General features: G+C 36.2%; 1 protein-coding gene across 1 annotated transcript in view; it reads right to left on the minus strand.

Annotated features, from left to right (window-relative positions):
* Positions 1-1,602: 1,602 nt before the first annotated feature.
* HTR2C (5-hydroxytryptamine receptor 2C) overlaps positions 1,603-14,605 on the minus strand; it is a 101,107-nt gene continuing 88,104 nt past the window's right edge. Inside the window, exon 4 of the mRNA XM_016213559.2 lies at positions 1,603-2,426. Within this exon, the coding sequence (XP_016069045.1) occupies positions 1,603-2,426 (824 nt within the window). The remainder of the gene's footprint in view (positions 2,427-14,605) is intronic.

Here is a 14,605-nt window from a genome sequence, read left to right on the forward strand (position 1 = left end):
TTAGAAATTCAGATTCTGCTTTCACCATTTTCAGGATACTGAGAGGCACACTCTAAGGTGTGTAAGTAACTGTCAGGTATAAGAAATAGCATCATGAATTCTTCAGAAATTGATCCACAGTTGTGTGAGATGGACACACATGGAAATACAGTTACTAAAAACACTTGTGTACTCTGCACACAGCATAGATTTAATGGTCTGACTTTAGCAATGTTCGAAACCTTTCATGGTTAGCAAGCTAGTAAAGTGGTGCTGAATTCTTAAGAGAGCAGTAGGCCCACGAATGAAACAATGGCCAACACTGATTGTAACACAACACTATATTTTAACAAAGGTTTAAACTTCTGGTACATAATTGTAGTACAATGAAGAGCTTGCCACTTTCACAAATTAGCTGCAGCCTTTTCCTGCACTAGAGTTTGGAAGGATCTGAAAATGAGATAAATTTTGTTTAAAATCCAAATGGAAACTCCGTATTTCTCTTATTCCTAGAGTTCAGTAAAAGCTTCTTTAAATTACTTTTTTTTTTTTTCACATTCTAAGGGCCTCATTCTGTAGTCCTTAATCAAGTAAAACTTCCAAGGTTTTGATCATGTATGCTTCCAATGTAAGTTTTACTCAAAAATTGACTACAAAATTGGGTCCTATAGACAGAGGTACCATAATTTAAAAAATATTTTAATAAGGCTCAAGATGCTAATTTCATTTTGTGTGCAGCACACGAATTTCCAGGATCCTGAGATCAAAATCCAATTGATGTTGAATTCTGGATTGGGAAATAAATCTGGGATCTCATTTCCCAGTTTAATTAGGGAATTAGGTATTTACTAAGGACCAGAATGAAAACATTAATTTCAATTTGCTTGTCATTATAATCAGAATTTGAACATTGTCCTTAAGAAGTGAAAAGCTATTAGTGGATATATCTCGTATCATCCTTCCACTTCTGTAGTCCCAGTTAACCAGCTGCTTATGTTAAAATACCACTATGTTTGGGGGCAGACATTGAAGTAAAATATCAACACAGCTCTCTGACAATGTCCAACTTTGCCCCATGCGTGACAACAAAGCTAAGTTCTGCCTTTGACTCACTGATGATGTGAAATAGTAGAGGAAGGCAGAACCTATCTTACTGTGTTTATGTGTGTAGATGAGCACAGCACAGCAAGAATTTAAAGTATATATTTACTGTTAACCCAGAAAAAGATTCCACCAAATTTTTCATTTTGGTGTGGTTGAAATATAACCACTGTCATATGCATCATTCTGGTCTCCTGCAAATGCCACCTGAGATAAACATTTCCTTATTCACAAAAGAAAAGGGGAGGAGGGAGGGAGGAAGGAAGGAAGGGAAAAAAAGCAATCAACATTTCATTCATCAAAGAATCAAAATAAGTTATTCCCCATCTATTAGAAACAGTAAATATAGAACCCTAAATCTCACTATTGTACGCATGATTGCAAAATACAGGGTTGCAAAGCTATATAAAAACACTTTTTTTCAGACAGTAATATTTACAGTAGTTAGAACCAACAGAACATCATAGAAGAATATTTTCCTACATCTCTAGCATTGCTGTAGGAAAAGACTACTGCACCGTCTTACACACTGCTAATCCTTTCGCTAACCACATTGGCGGGATTCACTGGGAGCTCCAAATTCTCAACTTGCATCTCTATCCCCGGCTCATTGTCATTTGCTTTCTCTGTGTCGGGTTCATTGGTGTGCCGGTAAACGTTAACGTTGAGCTCCCTCCCGGACAAAGCAGTGGCAGCAATTCTCCGGATTTGCCTGACAGGAGGCTTTTTCTCTGCCTTGTAATTGCAGCGCAGATAGTTGGAGAAAGCCCGTCGGTAAACCTTGTTGAAAAGAGTGTATACCAGAGGATTGATTCCTGAACAAACATAGCCGATCCAAACAAACACGTTCAGAAGCTTTTCCATGAGCTTCTGATTACAGGTCTTCTCACAGAGAACCGACAGGATATTAGTGATGAAAAAAGGGCACCACATGATCAGAAACACAAAGAAAACAATGCCCAGGACTTTAGATGCCTTCCGTTCATTGTTGATAGCCTGCATGGTGCCCCTAGGACGTTTGTCTTTCTTCTTTCTTTTGCGGGGCTTCACGTCTTGGGCGGGCTTGGCAGCGTTCTCCCTGTCGGTGGTCTTCCGGCAGCACTTCAGGAAATCCAGGCTTACGCTGGGCAGTTCCTCGGTGTGGCCGCGCAGTAACATCAGGGCTTGTCTGCGAAGGACGTAGATCGTGAGGCAGTAGGTGATCACCATGATCGTCAGCGGTATGAAGAAAGCCACGAAGGACCCAATAAGAACGAAGTTTGGATCGTTCAGCGTGCAGGTGGTGTTGTTGACGAACACCTTGCTTTCATCTCTCAGTCCAAGCACTGGGATTGGAACTGACACACCTGAAGGGACAAAAAGAGAAAGAAAGAAAAAAAGAAAGAAAAAAAGGTAGGACATTGTTACAGTACCTTGAAGGATTGAGTGGATATATGCAATGGCATATATTCAACTGCATTTTGCTGAAGAAATTTAGAGTCGATATTTGTTGAAAGCTATTCACAGCACAAATTGATAGTCACATGAAAGAGTAGCAGTGCGATATTGGAAAATGAAAACATTTTTTTTATATTAGGAATGCTTTCTCCCCAAATTCCTATGGGGGAGCATGGGGTTACCGTTACTGAGATGAACTACTATAGATATGGTTTTTGTAAGACTGGGTTGTGTCTCTTTGTTTTATTTCCAGTTCCTAAAACTGTCCTGGCTCATAGAAGGTGCTCAATAAATATTTCTTGAATGAATGAATACATTTACATCTGTACTCAATGACATTCAAAAATCCAATCATTCTTTTTCAGCATATCCTCTTCCAAATGCAATAAAAATTATGTGTGTATCACCTGTAAGAGTAATAATAGCATATCAGGGTTGGCTGGGCTGACTTTGAGATGAGTTTTTAGCTAGCAACATACATTTCCACTCCCCCTTTCCTGAGGAAAGGGGTCAAGAAGAGGAAACTTTATGTGTGAGTGAGTCCTTTGGTGATAGGGCCTGGGAACTCTGGAGCTATTAGAGACAGAGAGGACAGTATGACCCCCAAATGTGCTATAGGGACTAGATGTGGCCACTATGCAGAAAAATACTATGTAAGTAGAAACTGAAAGGACTCTCTTTTTAGCAAGATTCTCGGCATAAGCCACATTGTTTCAAGGTAAAGAGACAGAGTGAAATGCAGAGTTGGAAAAGATGCAGTCCTCCCATTTCTGTGTGAAATTTTGAGCATTTTTGTTTTTTTAACAATACTGAGAAGTAGCACCTCCATTAATAAATACACTCACAGGAGGAAAATATCAATGAGGTGGTAGGAGTAGAAGGTGATCGTGTGCCCAAGCCTAAGTAAAAAAGATGGAAGTTTTCAGAAATCACTACGGTAGACCTTGAAAAGGTCCTGCAACAGTAAGTAGAGATAACCTGCAAGTGAAATTCAAATCTTAATGTTCATTTCTTCTCTCTTGTGCCAACAGGAAGTTGAAGCCTGGGGAAATCCAGGATTCTATCAGAGACAATTATCAGGAATCCAGGGATGGCAGACATCTACACTACGAACTGTGAGAAAAGAGAGGAGTGCATGCTCAGAGATCTTTGCTGGCTCTAGAGAACACGAAGGGAACTGTGATAAATCTGAAACTGAAAGTCCCTACTGTTTGTCTTAATGTCCTTCCTCAGGTATTAGGTGACTGGAAGATGAAGAGGGAAAAAGTGGTCAACATTGTTTTGCGAGAGCTCGCTCAGGATGTTGATTGTTATTTACACAAAGAAGGGAATGTTTGGAAAGTGATATTTAAGCCTTCTGTTTCAGACACTGAATTTCTAAAATGGCTGGCCTTTTTCTGGAAAAAAGGAGACCAAGGGATGGTGTCAAAAGCAGCAATAGATGTGACAAGACTCCTTGGGGGTATTGGTACATCCTTACAACTCTGAACCTAGGCATGCCATTCAAGAAAATAAGAGCCCAGGCTGGTTTGGCTCAGTAGTTAGAGCGTTGGCCTGTGGACTGAAGGGTCCCTGGTTAGATTCCGGCCAAGGGCATGTACCTCGGCTCGAGGCTCGATCCCCAGCCCCAGTTGGGGCACGTGCAGGAGGCAACCAATCGATGTATTTCTCTCACATTGATGTTTCTCTCTCTCTCTGAAAAGCAATGAAAAAAAATATCCTTGAGTGAGGATTTAAAAAAAAAAAAAAACACAGAAAGAAGAAAGAGAGAGAGAGAGAGAAAGAAAAAGAGAGAGAGAAAGAAAGAAAGAAGAAGAAAGAAAGAAAGAGAAAGAAAGAAAGAAGAAAGAAAGAAAGAAAGAAAGAAAGAAGAAAGAAAGAAAGAAAGAAAGAAAGAAAGAAAGAAAGAAAGAAAGAAAGAAAGAAAGAAAGAAAGAAAGAAAGAAAGAAAGAAAAAGAAAGAAAGAAAGAAAGAAAGGGAAAGAAAGAAAGAAAGGCTATAAAAACCAGGAGATACCCAAACAGAAAATATTCTCAGGTAATAGAGTGCAAGGTCCTGGTGAAGAAACCTTTGAAGCTGGATGGGGAGAGTGGCAATTAGCAGAAGGGGAGACCAAGTTTGCTTAAATGCTTGGAGGAATTTCAACAAGCTTTTGGGAATAGAGTACAACAGAACCATACAGGTTACATTTCTTAAGAGTTATAAAAAGACAGGTAAGAATGCTGCCAGCTTGTATCGTTAGAACAATTGATTCCAAAGTCATAAATATAAGGGAATCTCTAGAAAGAGTGCAGTGCAAACTTGCCAGAAAGAAGCTGGTATTGGCTTAAACTTATTGAAATGTTTAGTGAAGGATTAGGTTGCAAGATACTTTCTGGAGTTAAGGAAGCTAATATGGGATTAAGGAAGGAGGGAAAGGTTTCTTCAAAACAAATAATTTACAAGAGAAAACAGAGGGAGAACCTACAAATTAAAGAAGACTTAAAAGGCCTATCAACCTCCTTGGGCTCTTGATGCAAACGAACTTTAAAAAATATTCATGACACATCTGGAAATTTTGAGCAATGATGGCCTTTTGATGATATGAAATAATTATTGCTCATTAGTTTTTAAGATGATGTTGATATTGTGGTTATGTAGAAAATAGTTCTTATATTTTTAGATCTACATACTGAAATATTTGTGGATAAAATTTTATGTTGTTTGGAGTTTATTTCAAAGTAACATGGGAGGGAGAAGTGGATGGAAGTGTGGATGAAATAAAACAATCCATAAATTGATAAATTTTGGAGCTGGATGATGAATACATAGGTCTTATAATGCTCTCTACTTTTATAATCTTTGAAAATCTCCATAACAGAAGTTTAATAATATTTTAAAAATTATAAAAAGAAAAACATAGAGGTCCTTTCTGAAACTGGCAATGAAATCTATTAGACCTCAGATCATAAAGGTTTCCAAGACTTAGTGGCCACTGCTAGCTTTGAAAGTGATTACTTCCAGAACAAAACACTGGGACCGTTAAGTGGAAACACTCACCGCTTTGATATAATTGTAGGGAAGTTGTCCATTTTCTGACAAAATGGCTATACTTTCTCAGGATCCTGTAACAAGACCAGAGGAGGAGTATAGGGGAATCGCTCCCTTTCCAACCTCCCCCTCCACTGCCCCCCAGCAATGTGGGAACTAGAATCTGGAGTTAATCCTGACATGAGTAAACATACCTACACTCAGGAAATGAGTGCTGGAGTGGAGATTCAGTCCCCACAGGAAATGCTGCACAATATTCTAGATATTCCTACAGACACCGGAAGTCTCTGGGGAAGGCCTCACACGCTGACTCTAAGATCAGCGGAAGTCAGCATTACTCAGAGCCCAGCTCTAGAGTGGTGTTAGCTTGCTTCTGTTTAAATATTTATTCTTTTTCCTAAGGGACTCTTGGGCCTAAAAATAGGCCTTGTCAAGGGACAACAAGAGAGAGTAGCAGAGTGATCCCAGATGAGCAGAAGCTGTTTTTGGATATGTGAGGCCAATTTTGTCCCGGGCATTTATTTGTATAATTTTATGTACATTGAGTAAAGAGTAACTCTAAAGCTGGCTTTTATTGAGTCTACCTTATGTGCCAGGCACTAAACCATGCATATTACTGACATTAACAGATATAAAATGCATTATCTCAGTTTGGGTAAAAACAGACGTAAAATGCCTTGATTCAGTTGGGTTAATACAGATATTATTTAGTAAAGTTGCTTAACCTCTTTAGCAAACCTACACTATCACTAGTTTTTGTTTTTGTTTTTGTTTTCAGAAACTGTGAATGCAATCAACAAAACGAGAAGGAACTCAAGTTCTTTGAGAATATCTGGAAACTATAAATAATAGCAACCACTAAAGTAGCATAAATTACAATATATATTGCATAAATTGTCTTATTCAATACTTTTAAAATTAAATATATATGTCAGCAGTTCTCAAAGTGTAGCTCAAGGACCCTGGGGGTTTCTGAGACCCTTTTAGAGAGTTTACTAGGTTCCCCTTTTCCACTATTTGTTTTTAAAACTGAATTTTCTTTATAAACTTCAATGCAGACAACACATCACAACAGGTTGAATGCAGACACATGTATGAGAATCCAACTGTCTTTCCATAAAGCTAAACATTAAAGAGATTTTCAAAACTGTGTAACAGTGCCTGTTTCCTTTCTGATTTTTTTGAAAATATGGTTTTCATAAAATATGCTATTTATGTTAACATTAAAGGGGTTATTATTGTTATTTAAAATGAAATGATTTATAAATATTTCTTAGTTTTACTTCCTCATACAATAAGTATTAATAGATATAAGACATAAACGAAACCTTTTTGAGGTCTTCAATTATTTTGAAGAGTACAAAAGGGTCCTGACACCAGAGTTTGAGAACTGCTATTCTATGTTAATGGATGAAGTTATTTAAGCCCTAAGCAGGGGTGGGGAACGTCTAGTCCGCGGGCCTTATGGCCCCCAAAATCATTTGGTCTGGCCCTGCTAAGGCCTCGCCAAAGAGAAGCAGTTCCAGCCATCACATTCGGGTTGAGTTAATTAAATGTTTGACCAAATAAAGCAGGCTAATTTCTAAGTTGATAATTTTGTATGGCCCTTGAATGATGTTATAAATAGCCAAATGGCCCTTGGCAGAGAAAAGGTTCCCCACCCCTGTGAGAGTTAAGTTCAGCAAATGTATTAAGTCTTTCTCAGTATTTTATATTTGTCAACCAGTAGAAATTCAGGTGATATTATAATGTCAGGCAAATATAGACAACATTAATAATAGCAACAAAATACTTGCATGCATTGTGTCATTCATATTCATAAAAGTTCTGAAAGGCACATGTTATTTGGTGAAGTTAACTTCAGAAAAGTTAAGTAAGTTTAGCAAGTATAATGGAGCAATCTTTGATACTTTTAAAACCTTTGATTTGGCCGAGGGGAAATAGTGAAAATGAACTATCATAGAAAATACCAGGTATAAATAACAACAATTGCAATAATAATATATTTTCCTGAGTGCTTCCTATTTGTTACACATTAAGTGAATTATTTTATAATTATTATATACTTTCATATATTATCTTATTCAATCCAGATAAAAAACATATAAAGAAAGAATTATTAACTAGAATCACTTACTCTTTCTGAAATTAACTTCAATAAATCTCTATAATCTTTAGAGTTTTAGAAACAACAAAAATAAGTTATAATTCATGTTCTGCTAGAAATATCAGGTACTATTTTAACCAATAAACAGTCAAATATTTTGCATGCATTATCTGATCAGAAACCCTGAGAAGCAATTATTATTTATTAAGATTACTTAAACTCAGAGAAAAAAATACCTCCAATAAACATATAGAGTCTTAGCATTTTATAAACATTAAATTCAGTAATATAGTTATAGTCAATTTTTTATTATCAATATCATGTGTTACTATGACTACTATGAGGACTACTGCTACTACTACTATAACTACCATCATTCACTGAGTGCTTACTGACTCTGGAACTTTAGCAATATTACATACTTTACATGCATTATCTCATAAGAGGCTCATTAAAAGCATAAACTAACTCAGTGAGGCCATTTTACTTCAAATAAGGCAAGTTCAGAGAATGTATAACGATGTTCACGTTATTTCTCAAAGCCTTGAATTCAAGCAACACAGCTCAATTCTCTTCAAAACTCTCAGATAATAATACCGTATGTCAATGATTCTTAGATGCTCATTTCTTTCAAATTTTAGCATCTTCAAAAGTGGGATGTGTGTTACAACTGATAGTGTCTTACAATCATTGTGGGCTGGACAGCAGTCGTAATATAGTTGACATTGGCAGTGCGTGTATGAACCAGGTCTGAATAAGCTTCTCTTGACATCTTCTGGCAAGATGCCCAAATTACCAGCAGCAACATTTGCAAAATAGGTATCAGCAGCATAGAATCAGCAGGTAAAATAACTCAGTGTGAGCAAAAAATTATAGCAGACAAAAGGAGGGAATGTTCTGAAGAAGGCATCCTCAACAGCATCAAATGCCACAGAAGGTTCTAGAGTTTGAAACATTTCCTGTCTTTGAAAATGATGAGGTTACTGGTGATAATAGAGAGAACAGTTACAGTGGAGTAGTGGACTGGATGAATAATAAATGATAATATGAAAGAGGAGAGAGAGATTACAGAATCAATTTCCTGGAACTGATTGGCCAGCATCAAAATGAAAACATGTATTAAGGAAATTATTACTAAACTGCAGGGCTATCTTAGAGGGATTTATTTTCATAAAGACATTTCTTCCAAGGACACCTAGGAGGCCCACACAATGTCAAGCTGACAGGAATGGTCTCTTGCCTCATGGAGTAATAAGTGAATCCCTTGAACATGGGAGATGAAGGAACTATTTTCAGAGAAGAACACAGAAGATAAAACAAACACAAACAGCGCTGCTGCTCAGCTCTCAGGTAATAAAGTATTACTGATGGGGGGGTGGGAGCATTTTGTATGCTTTGGCAAATAAATCAGTATGGCATTAGTGTAGTGAGAATTTTAAGGACTTCAGAGTCAGATTTGAGCTTCAAGGTTTTGTTGTTTTGTTTTTGTTTTTTAGCTTTGGGAATAGTGTAACCACGTAGAAACTTCATTTTTTTAATATGGCCTTTTTTCTTTTCTATCTTTTTTATTCAATCTGGACTCACCCAGCACCTTGACTCATCTACCTTCTTCTCCCTTGCTCATTAAGCCCTTCGGACCATGAGGTTCTGATCAGCATCAAATAATCTTAGGAACAAAGCCTCGGGTCTGTTGACCACAGAGTAAGAGTTTTGGTCAAACTAGAAATAACATCTAGGCCTCAGTTGTGCTTTAGCTCAGGCCCAGAAAAGCAGTGAAACCAGATGAAGCAATGCCATGGCTGACATCAGGATCAGATGAAATGACTAATGACCCCCCTATTGCCGACCAATCAGTAGAAACCATGACCCTAACTCCCGTAGTCACCAAGATTAAAAGTTTTCCCCCTATGTAACCCATCCCCTGAAAGCCATCAGGGAGCCTGATCTTTGAGCATTAGCTCACTTGTCTCCGGACTTGGGCCACTTTCCAAAAATAAACCCTTTCTTTGCTACCAGCTCCTATTTGTGTCTTATTGGGCTTTGATGTAGGCAGGCAAAGGGACCCCTTTAGCCCGACAATAGTAAGAACACAGGCATGTATAAATGAAAGATAGCAATCACAAAAGGTAGTGGTAAGAGAAGACTTTTAATGAATTTGAGGGAAGCTGAACTAAAAGAGAAAGCTTGCAAGCAGGAAAGCATGAGAGGACATTCCATGAGCTAACTGAGGAATGCCCAGGTTTTGTAAGATATACTTTGAAAAGAATTTGTGGAGAAGCAGGTGGGAGAGGTCCTACTATTCAACTACAATATAGCTGAGGGCATGAGGAAGTGAAATTTGAGGTAGCACTGAAATATGACCACAATTAGTACTGAAAGGTAGCAGAATTTGCCACCCCAAAATATGCCTTTTTGGCATAAGGATTATTTTGAGTTGATTATTTTGAGAAATGGCAAGGGAAGGAGTAGCTTTGAAAACAGCAGAATTTACTATTTTGCAAGGGAAATTTGCATTTCTAAAGGAAATCTCCATTTTAAATGTCTCCCTCTTAGTACCCGGTAGAGAAGGATTACTCTAAATCACAAGGTAATGTTATCAATGGAGAAGGCACACAATAAAATCTGCATAACAAGCCTGACCCTTGTTTACCGAGTTTTTCCTAGTAACCTTCCAAAATTGAAGGCCCCAGACCCAATGTCTTTCATTGTCTAAAGCTGAAGACAGTATTTAAGGTGGGTGGCTTGCGCCATCTAGGGGATTTACTCAGTTTTTCTGGGTATCTCCAATGTATACCTAAAGCATACCTATTAAAATTCTGTTTCTATTTCTCTTGTTAATCTGTTGGGCTTTTTTATTACACAAGGTCTAAGCCAAGAACTCAAAAGGGTGGGAAGAAAAATATTTTTTCTCCTCTACACTCCTCACAAGCTAATGAAGTTTGAAGAAACTAAGATTATATTTAACTTGCAATAATGTGCTTACACATTAAAGGTGAAAACCAGTAGAGTGGAAGAGTTTAAAGATACAGAAAAGAGCCCGGCCAGGCGTGGCTCAGCGGTTGAGCATCGACCTGGGATGTAGGCGATGGGGGTTTGATTTCGGGTCAGGGCACATGCCCCGGTTGCGGGCTCGATCCCCAGTCGGGGGTGTGCAGGAAGCGGCCTATCAATGACTCTCTCATCATTGATGTTTCTATCTCTCTCTCTCTCCCTCCCTCTCCTTTCCTCTCTTTGAAATCAATAAAGACATATTAAAAAAAAAAAAAATACAGAAAAGAAAGGTTACATATGCTGACTGAAGGGAATCAAAAGTTTTGCCTTTTGGAATATTGATTTTAAGCTGGTGATTAAGAAGCGAAAGACTCAGAACCTTTGACCACCTCCCCCCCTTTCCTGGCTAAGAGATTCCAATGAAAAAGTTGGCCCCATCTGAAAGAAATCTTAACAAAGTCAACGACCTTATTTGAATTAAGTATGGAAGACAGGAAGGTGTCAAGCAGGGGCCTGGTAATTAGATCACACCTTGTGTCCCATTGAAGCACGAATTTACATCTTGCCATGTACATTCTGCTCTTTCTCTCTTGTCAATTTCTGATTTCCTTTGAAATCCCATTACTACCTTCCTCCCTTCTCCTTTGTTCAGAATGACATATATATATATACTCAATTTTACCTCATAGTGTCTGGAATTTTCATGCTTATGTAAATTCTACATGCCCATGTATTAAAATTTGATTTTTTTCCCTCTTAATCTGCCTCTGTTAATTTGATTATCAGCCCAGCTAGAAAAATTTAGAAGATAGGAGGAAAAAAGTTTTTTTAGCTCCCACATGGATATAGGTCCCTGAGGAGGCAAAGTCAGGAAGAGCTGGAAGAATTACATACACTAAGGCTAAAGAACAACAACTTTTCTATAAGAGGAGATGGTGCTATGAATGGGTGGCAGAAATGATAAGGGTCTATGTAAAAAGGTGAAAAAGGGATAAATAGGTGGTAAAAGAGCAGAATTATTAACTGGATGAACAAAATAATTTAAATGGGTATTTGTTGATTTCAAGAAGCAATGAGAAATAAGGACAGTGCATGCACTGTTTCTCACATTGATGTTTCTCTCTAAAAAATAAAAATCAATGAAAAACATATTTTAAAAAATTTTTTAAAGAGCTATCATTCAAAACAAGTACTGAAATAAATAATTTAGAGCCATATGTTTGAATTATAAAAAATTGCTCTGATTCATTCCTTTATTCTTTTTTTTTATCCTTGCCTAAGGATTTTTTAAAATTGATTTTTAGAGAGAGAGGAAGGGAAAGAGAGAGAGAAACATCAATTGGCTGTCTCCCATATGTGCTCAGACTGGGGATCAAACTCAAAACCTAGGTATGTAGCCTGACCAGGAATCAAAGCAGCCACCTTTTGGTTTATAGGGTGGCACCCCAAACAACTAAGCCACCCAGCCACCCAGACATCATTCCTTTATTTTTCTGCCAGTAACAATTCTGTTGCTTACTTTAGCTTTAAAAATTAGATTAGTGTAAGTGCTCCTACTTTAGTTTCCTTTCTCAAAATTATTTTGACTACCTTCAGTGTTTTGCATTTCCATATAAATTTTGGAATCATCTTGTCAGTTTGTGCAAGAAATAGATATTATTGTTTTTGGAGTTTCTATGAGTATATAGATTAATTTGGGTTGTATTTTAAGTTTTAGTCTTCTAATTCAAGAACATTCAACATCTCTCAATTTAATTAGTCTGCCTTAATTCTTCTTTGCAATGTTTTGAAGTTTATAGTATAGAGTGTTTTCACATCCTTCCAATTGTTTATAGTGTATGAAAATACAATTTATTTTTGTATGTTATATTAATCTGGTATTGTGCTACCTTAATAAATTTGGTTATTGATATTAGTAAAGGTTTTGTAAATTCCTTAAGAGTTCCCGCATAGATGGTTATCTTTAAATAAAAAAGTTTCAACTTTTTCTGCTCATATTATCTTTATTTATTTATATTTGCTTTACATAGGTGGCTATGAAATAGAGTAAATCAAAGTGGGAAGAAATAGAAAACTGAAATTATTTTTCACATAACAAAGTAATTAAATTAATATTTCAAAACTTCTCCAAAACCAAATTGAGATTTACATGGTTTCCTTGGTGAATTCTGTCAAACATTTAAGAGAGAAACATTAGAAAATTTACACAAGTGGTTTCAGATAATAGAAAAGGAGGAAACACCTCTGACTAACTTCATGAGGCCAGCATAACTCTGATATAAAAACCTTGGAAAGACCTCATCAGATAGGACATAGACAATATCATTAATGTACATTGATGCCAAATTCCTTAGTAATATATTAGCAACCTTTAAATCTGTATATAAACTCTGCCCCAATTCAATTCTTGACTGATCTTTAAATTACATAGGCACAGAAGAAAATATTGTAAGATCACTAAACAAGAAGCAGTGGGAAGCCAAGGAAACTGAACAGAAGCATTAGATGTGCACATTGCAAAGAAACAAATTTTACAGATTGAGTCCAGAAAGACAACTGCCTACTAGAAGACAAAAACAATAACTTTCATAAGAGAAAACAACGTACAAAGTATTAAAATGTATAAGAATATCCAGTTTTAAACAAAAAGTTATTAGCTATCTAAAGAAACAGAAAAGTGAAAACTGAAACAGAAACAAAAAGAAGTCAGTATAGACTATATTGATCACAAATGTTTTATTTAAAAGGCCAGATCTCAGATATTAGAAGTTTTCATCACAAGAAAAACATCTTTGTAACTATGTATGGTGGTAGATGTTAACTAGACTTGTTGTGGTGATAATTTCACAACATATACAAATATCTAGTCATTATGTTGCATACCTGAAACTAATATAATGTTATATGTCAGTTATAGCTCAATAAAAAAATAAATTTTAAAAAAGAGCAGATATCAAAATAAGTATTTTAAACGTTCAGTAAATTAGAGAAAAATGTGGCTTTAATGATTGGAGTGATAATAATGTGAAAAGAGAAATGGCAACTATAAAAATACCAAGTGGATAATATAAGGTTTATAAAACTCTATATAAGCAAACCCATCACAACAAAAGTCAGTGGATGCAAAATTGCATATTTCAAAAGCCAAAAGAATCAGAGAACAGAGAATAAGGGGAAAATTTAACAAAGCCTGAGATTTATGAGATAATATCAAGTAGCCTAACATATGTGTAACTAGGGTCCCAAATAGAGAGGAAATGGGTGGAAAAAAAACTTGAAGAAATAGCAGCTAATGCTCTCTCAAATCGGTGAAAAACTTTAACCCACATTTTCATAAAGCTGACTGAATTCTCAATAGGATAGATAAAATAAAGCCATACTTGTAAAATATCAAAGATTGCTAAATTTAATAGTAAAAAAATTATAAGAAGCAATAAGAAAAGACATATTTATACAAAGAAACAACAATATCAGCTGACTTAGAAAATACGAAGACCAGAAGATACTCAAATGTGAAATTCAAAATGTTGAAAGAAAACAATGATCAACCATCAACCAATAATTCTATATCCAGGTAAACTATCCCTCAAAAGTAAAGAGGAAATGAAAACATATGCAGATAACAAAAAAAGGAATTATTAGTAGCAGATCTGAACTATGAGAAATGTTAACGCAAGTTCTTCTGGCTGAAAGAAAATGACATAAGATGGAAATTGGAAATTCAAACAAGCGGAAGAAATAAGGAAGAAAAGTAAGTACATGGTTAAATATCTTCTAAGGTATATAATAATTTCATTTAACAATTAAATTTACATAGACATATTGCTGTTTCAAGCAAAAATTATAACACCTTATAAGTAGCTTTATGATGTGTATACATGTAATTTATTTAACAACCATACAAAAATGATGGGGACAGGTAAATGCTACTATGCTATTCCCATATTACTTGTTTGAGA

The sequence above is a fragment of the Miniopterus natalensis genome, chromosome X (assembly GCF_054644295.1).
Source record: "Miniopterus natalensis isolate mMinNat1 chromosome X, mMinNat1.hap1, whole genome shotgun sequence".
Classification (NCBI taxonomy): domain Eukaryota; kingdom Metazoa; phylum Chordata; class Mammalia; order Chiroptera; family Miniopteridae; genus Miniopterus; species Miniopterus natalensis.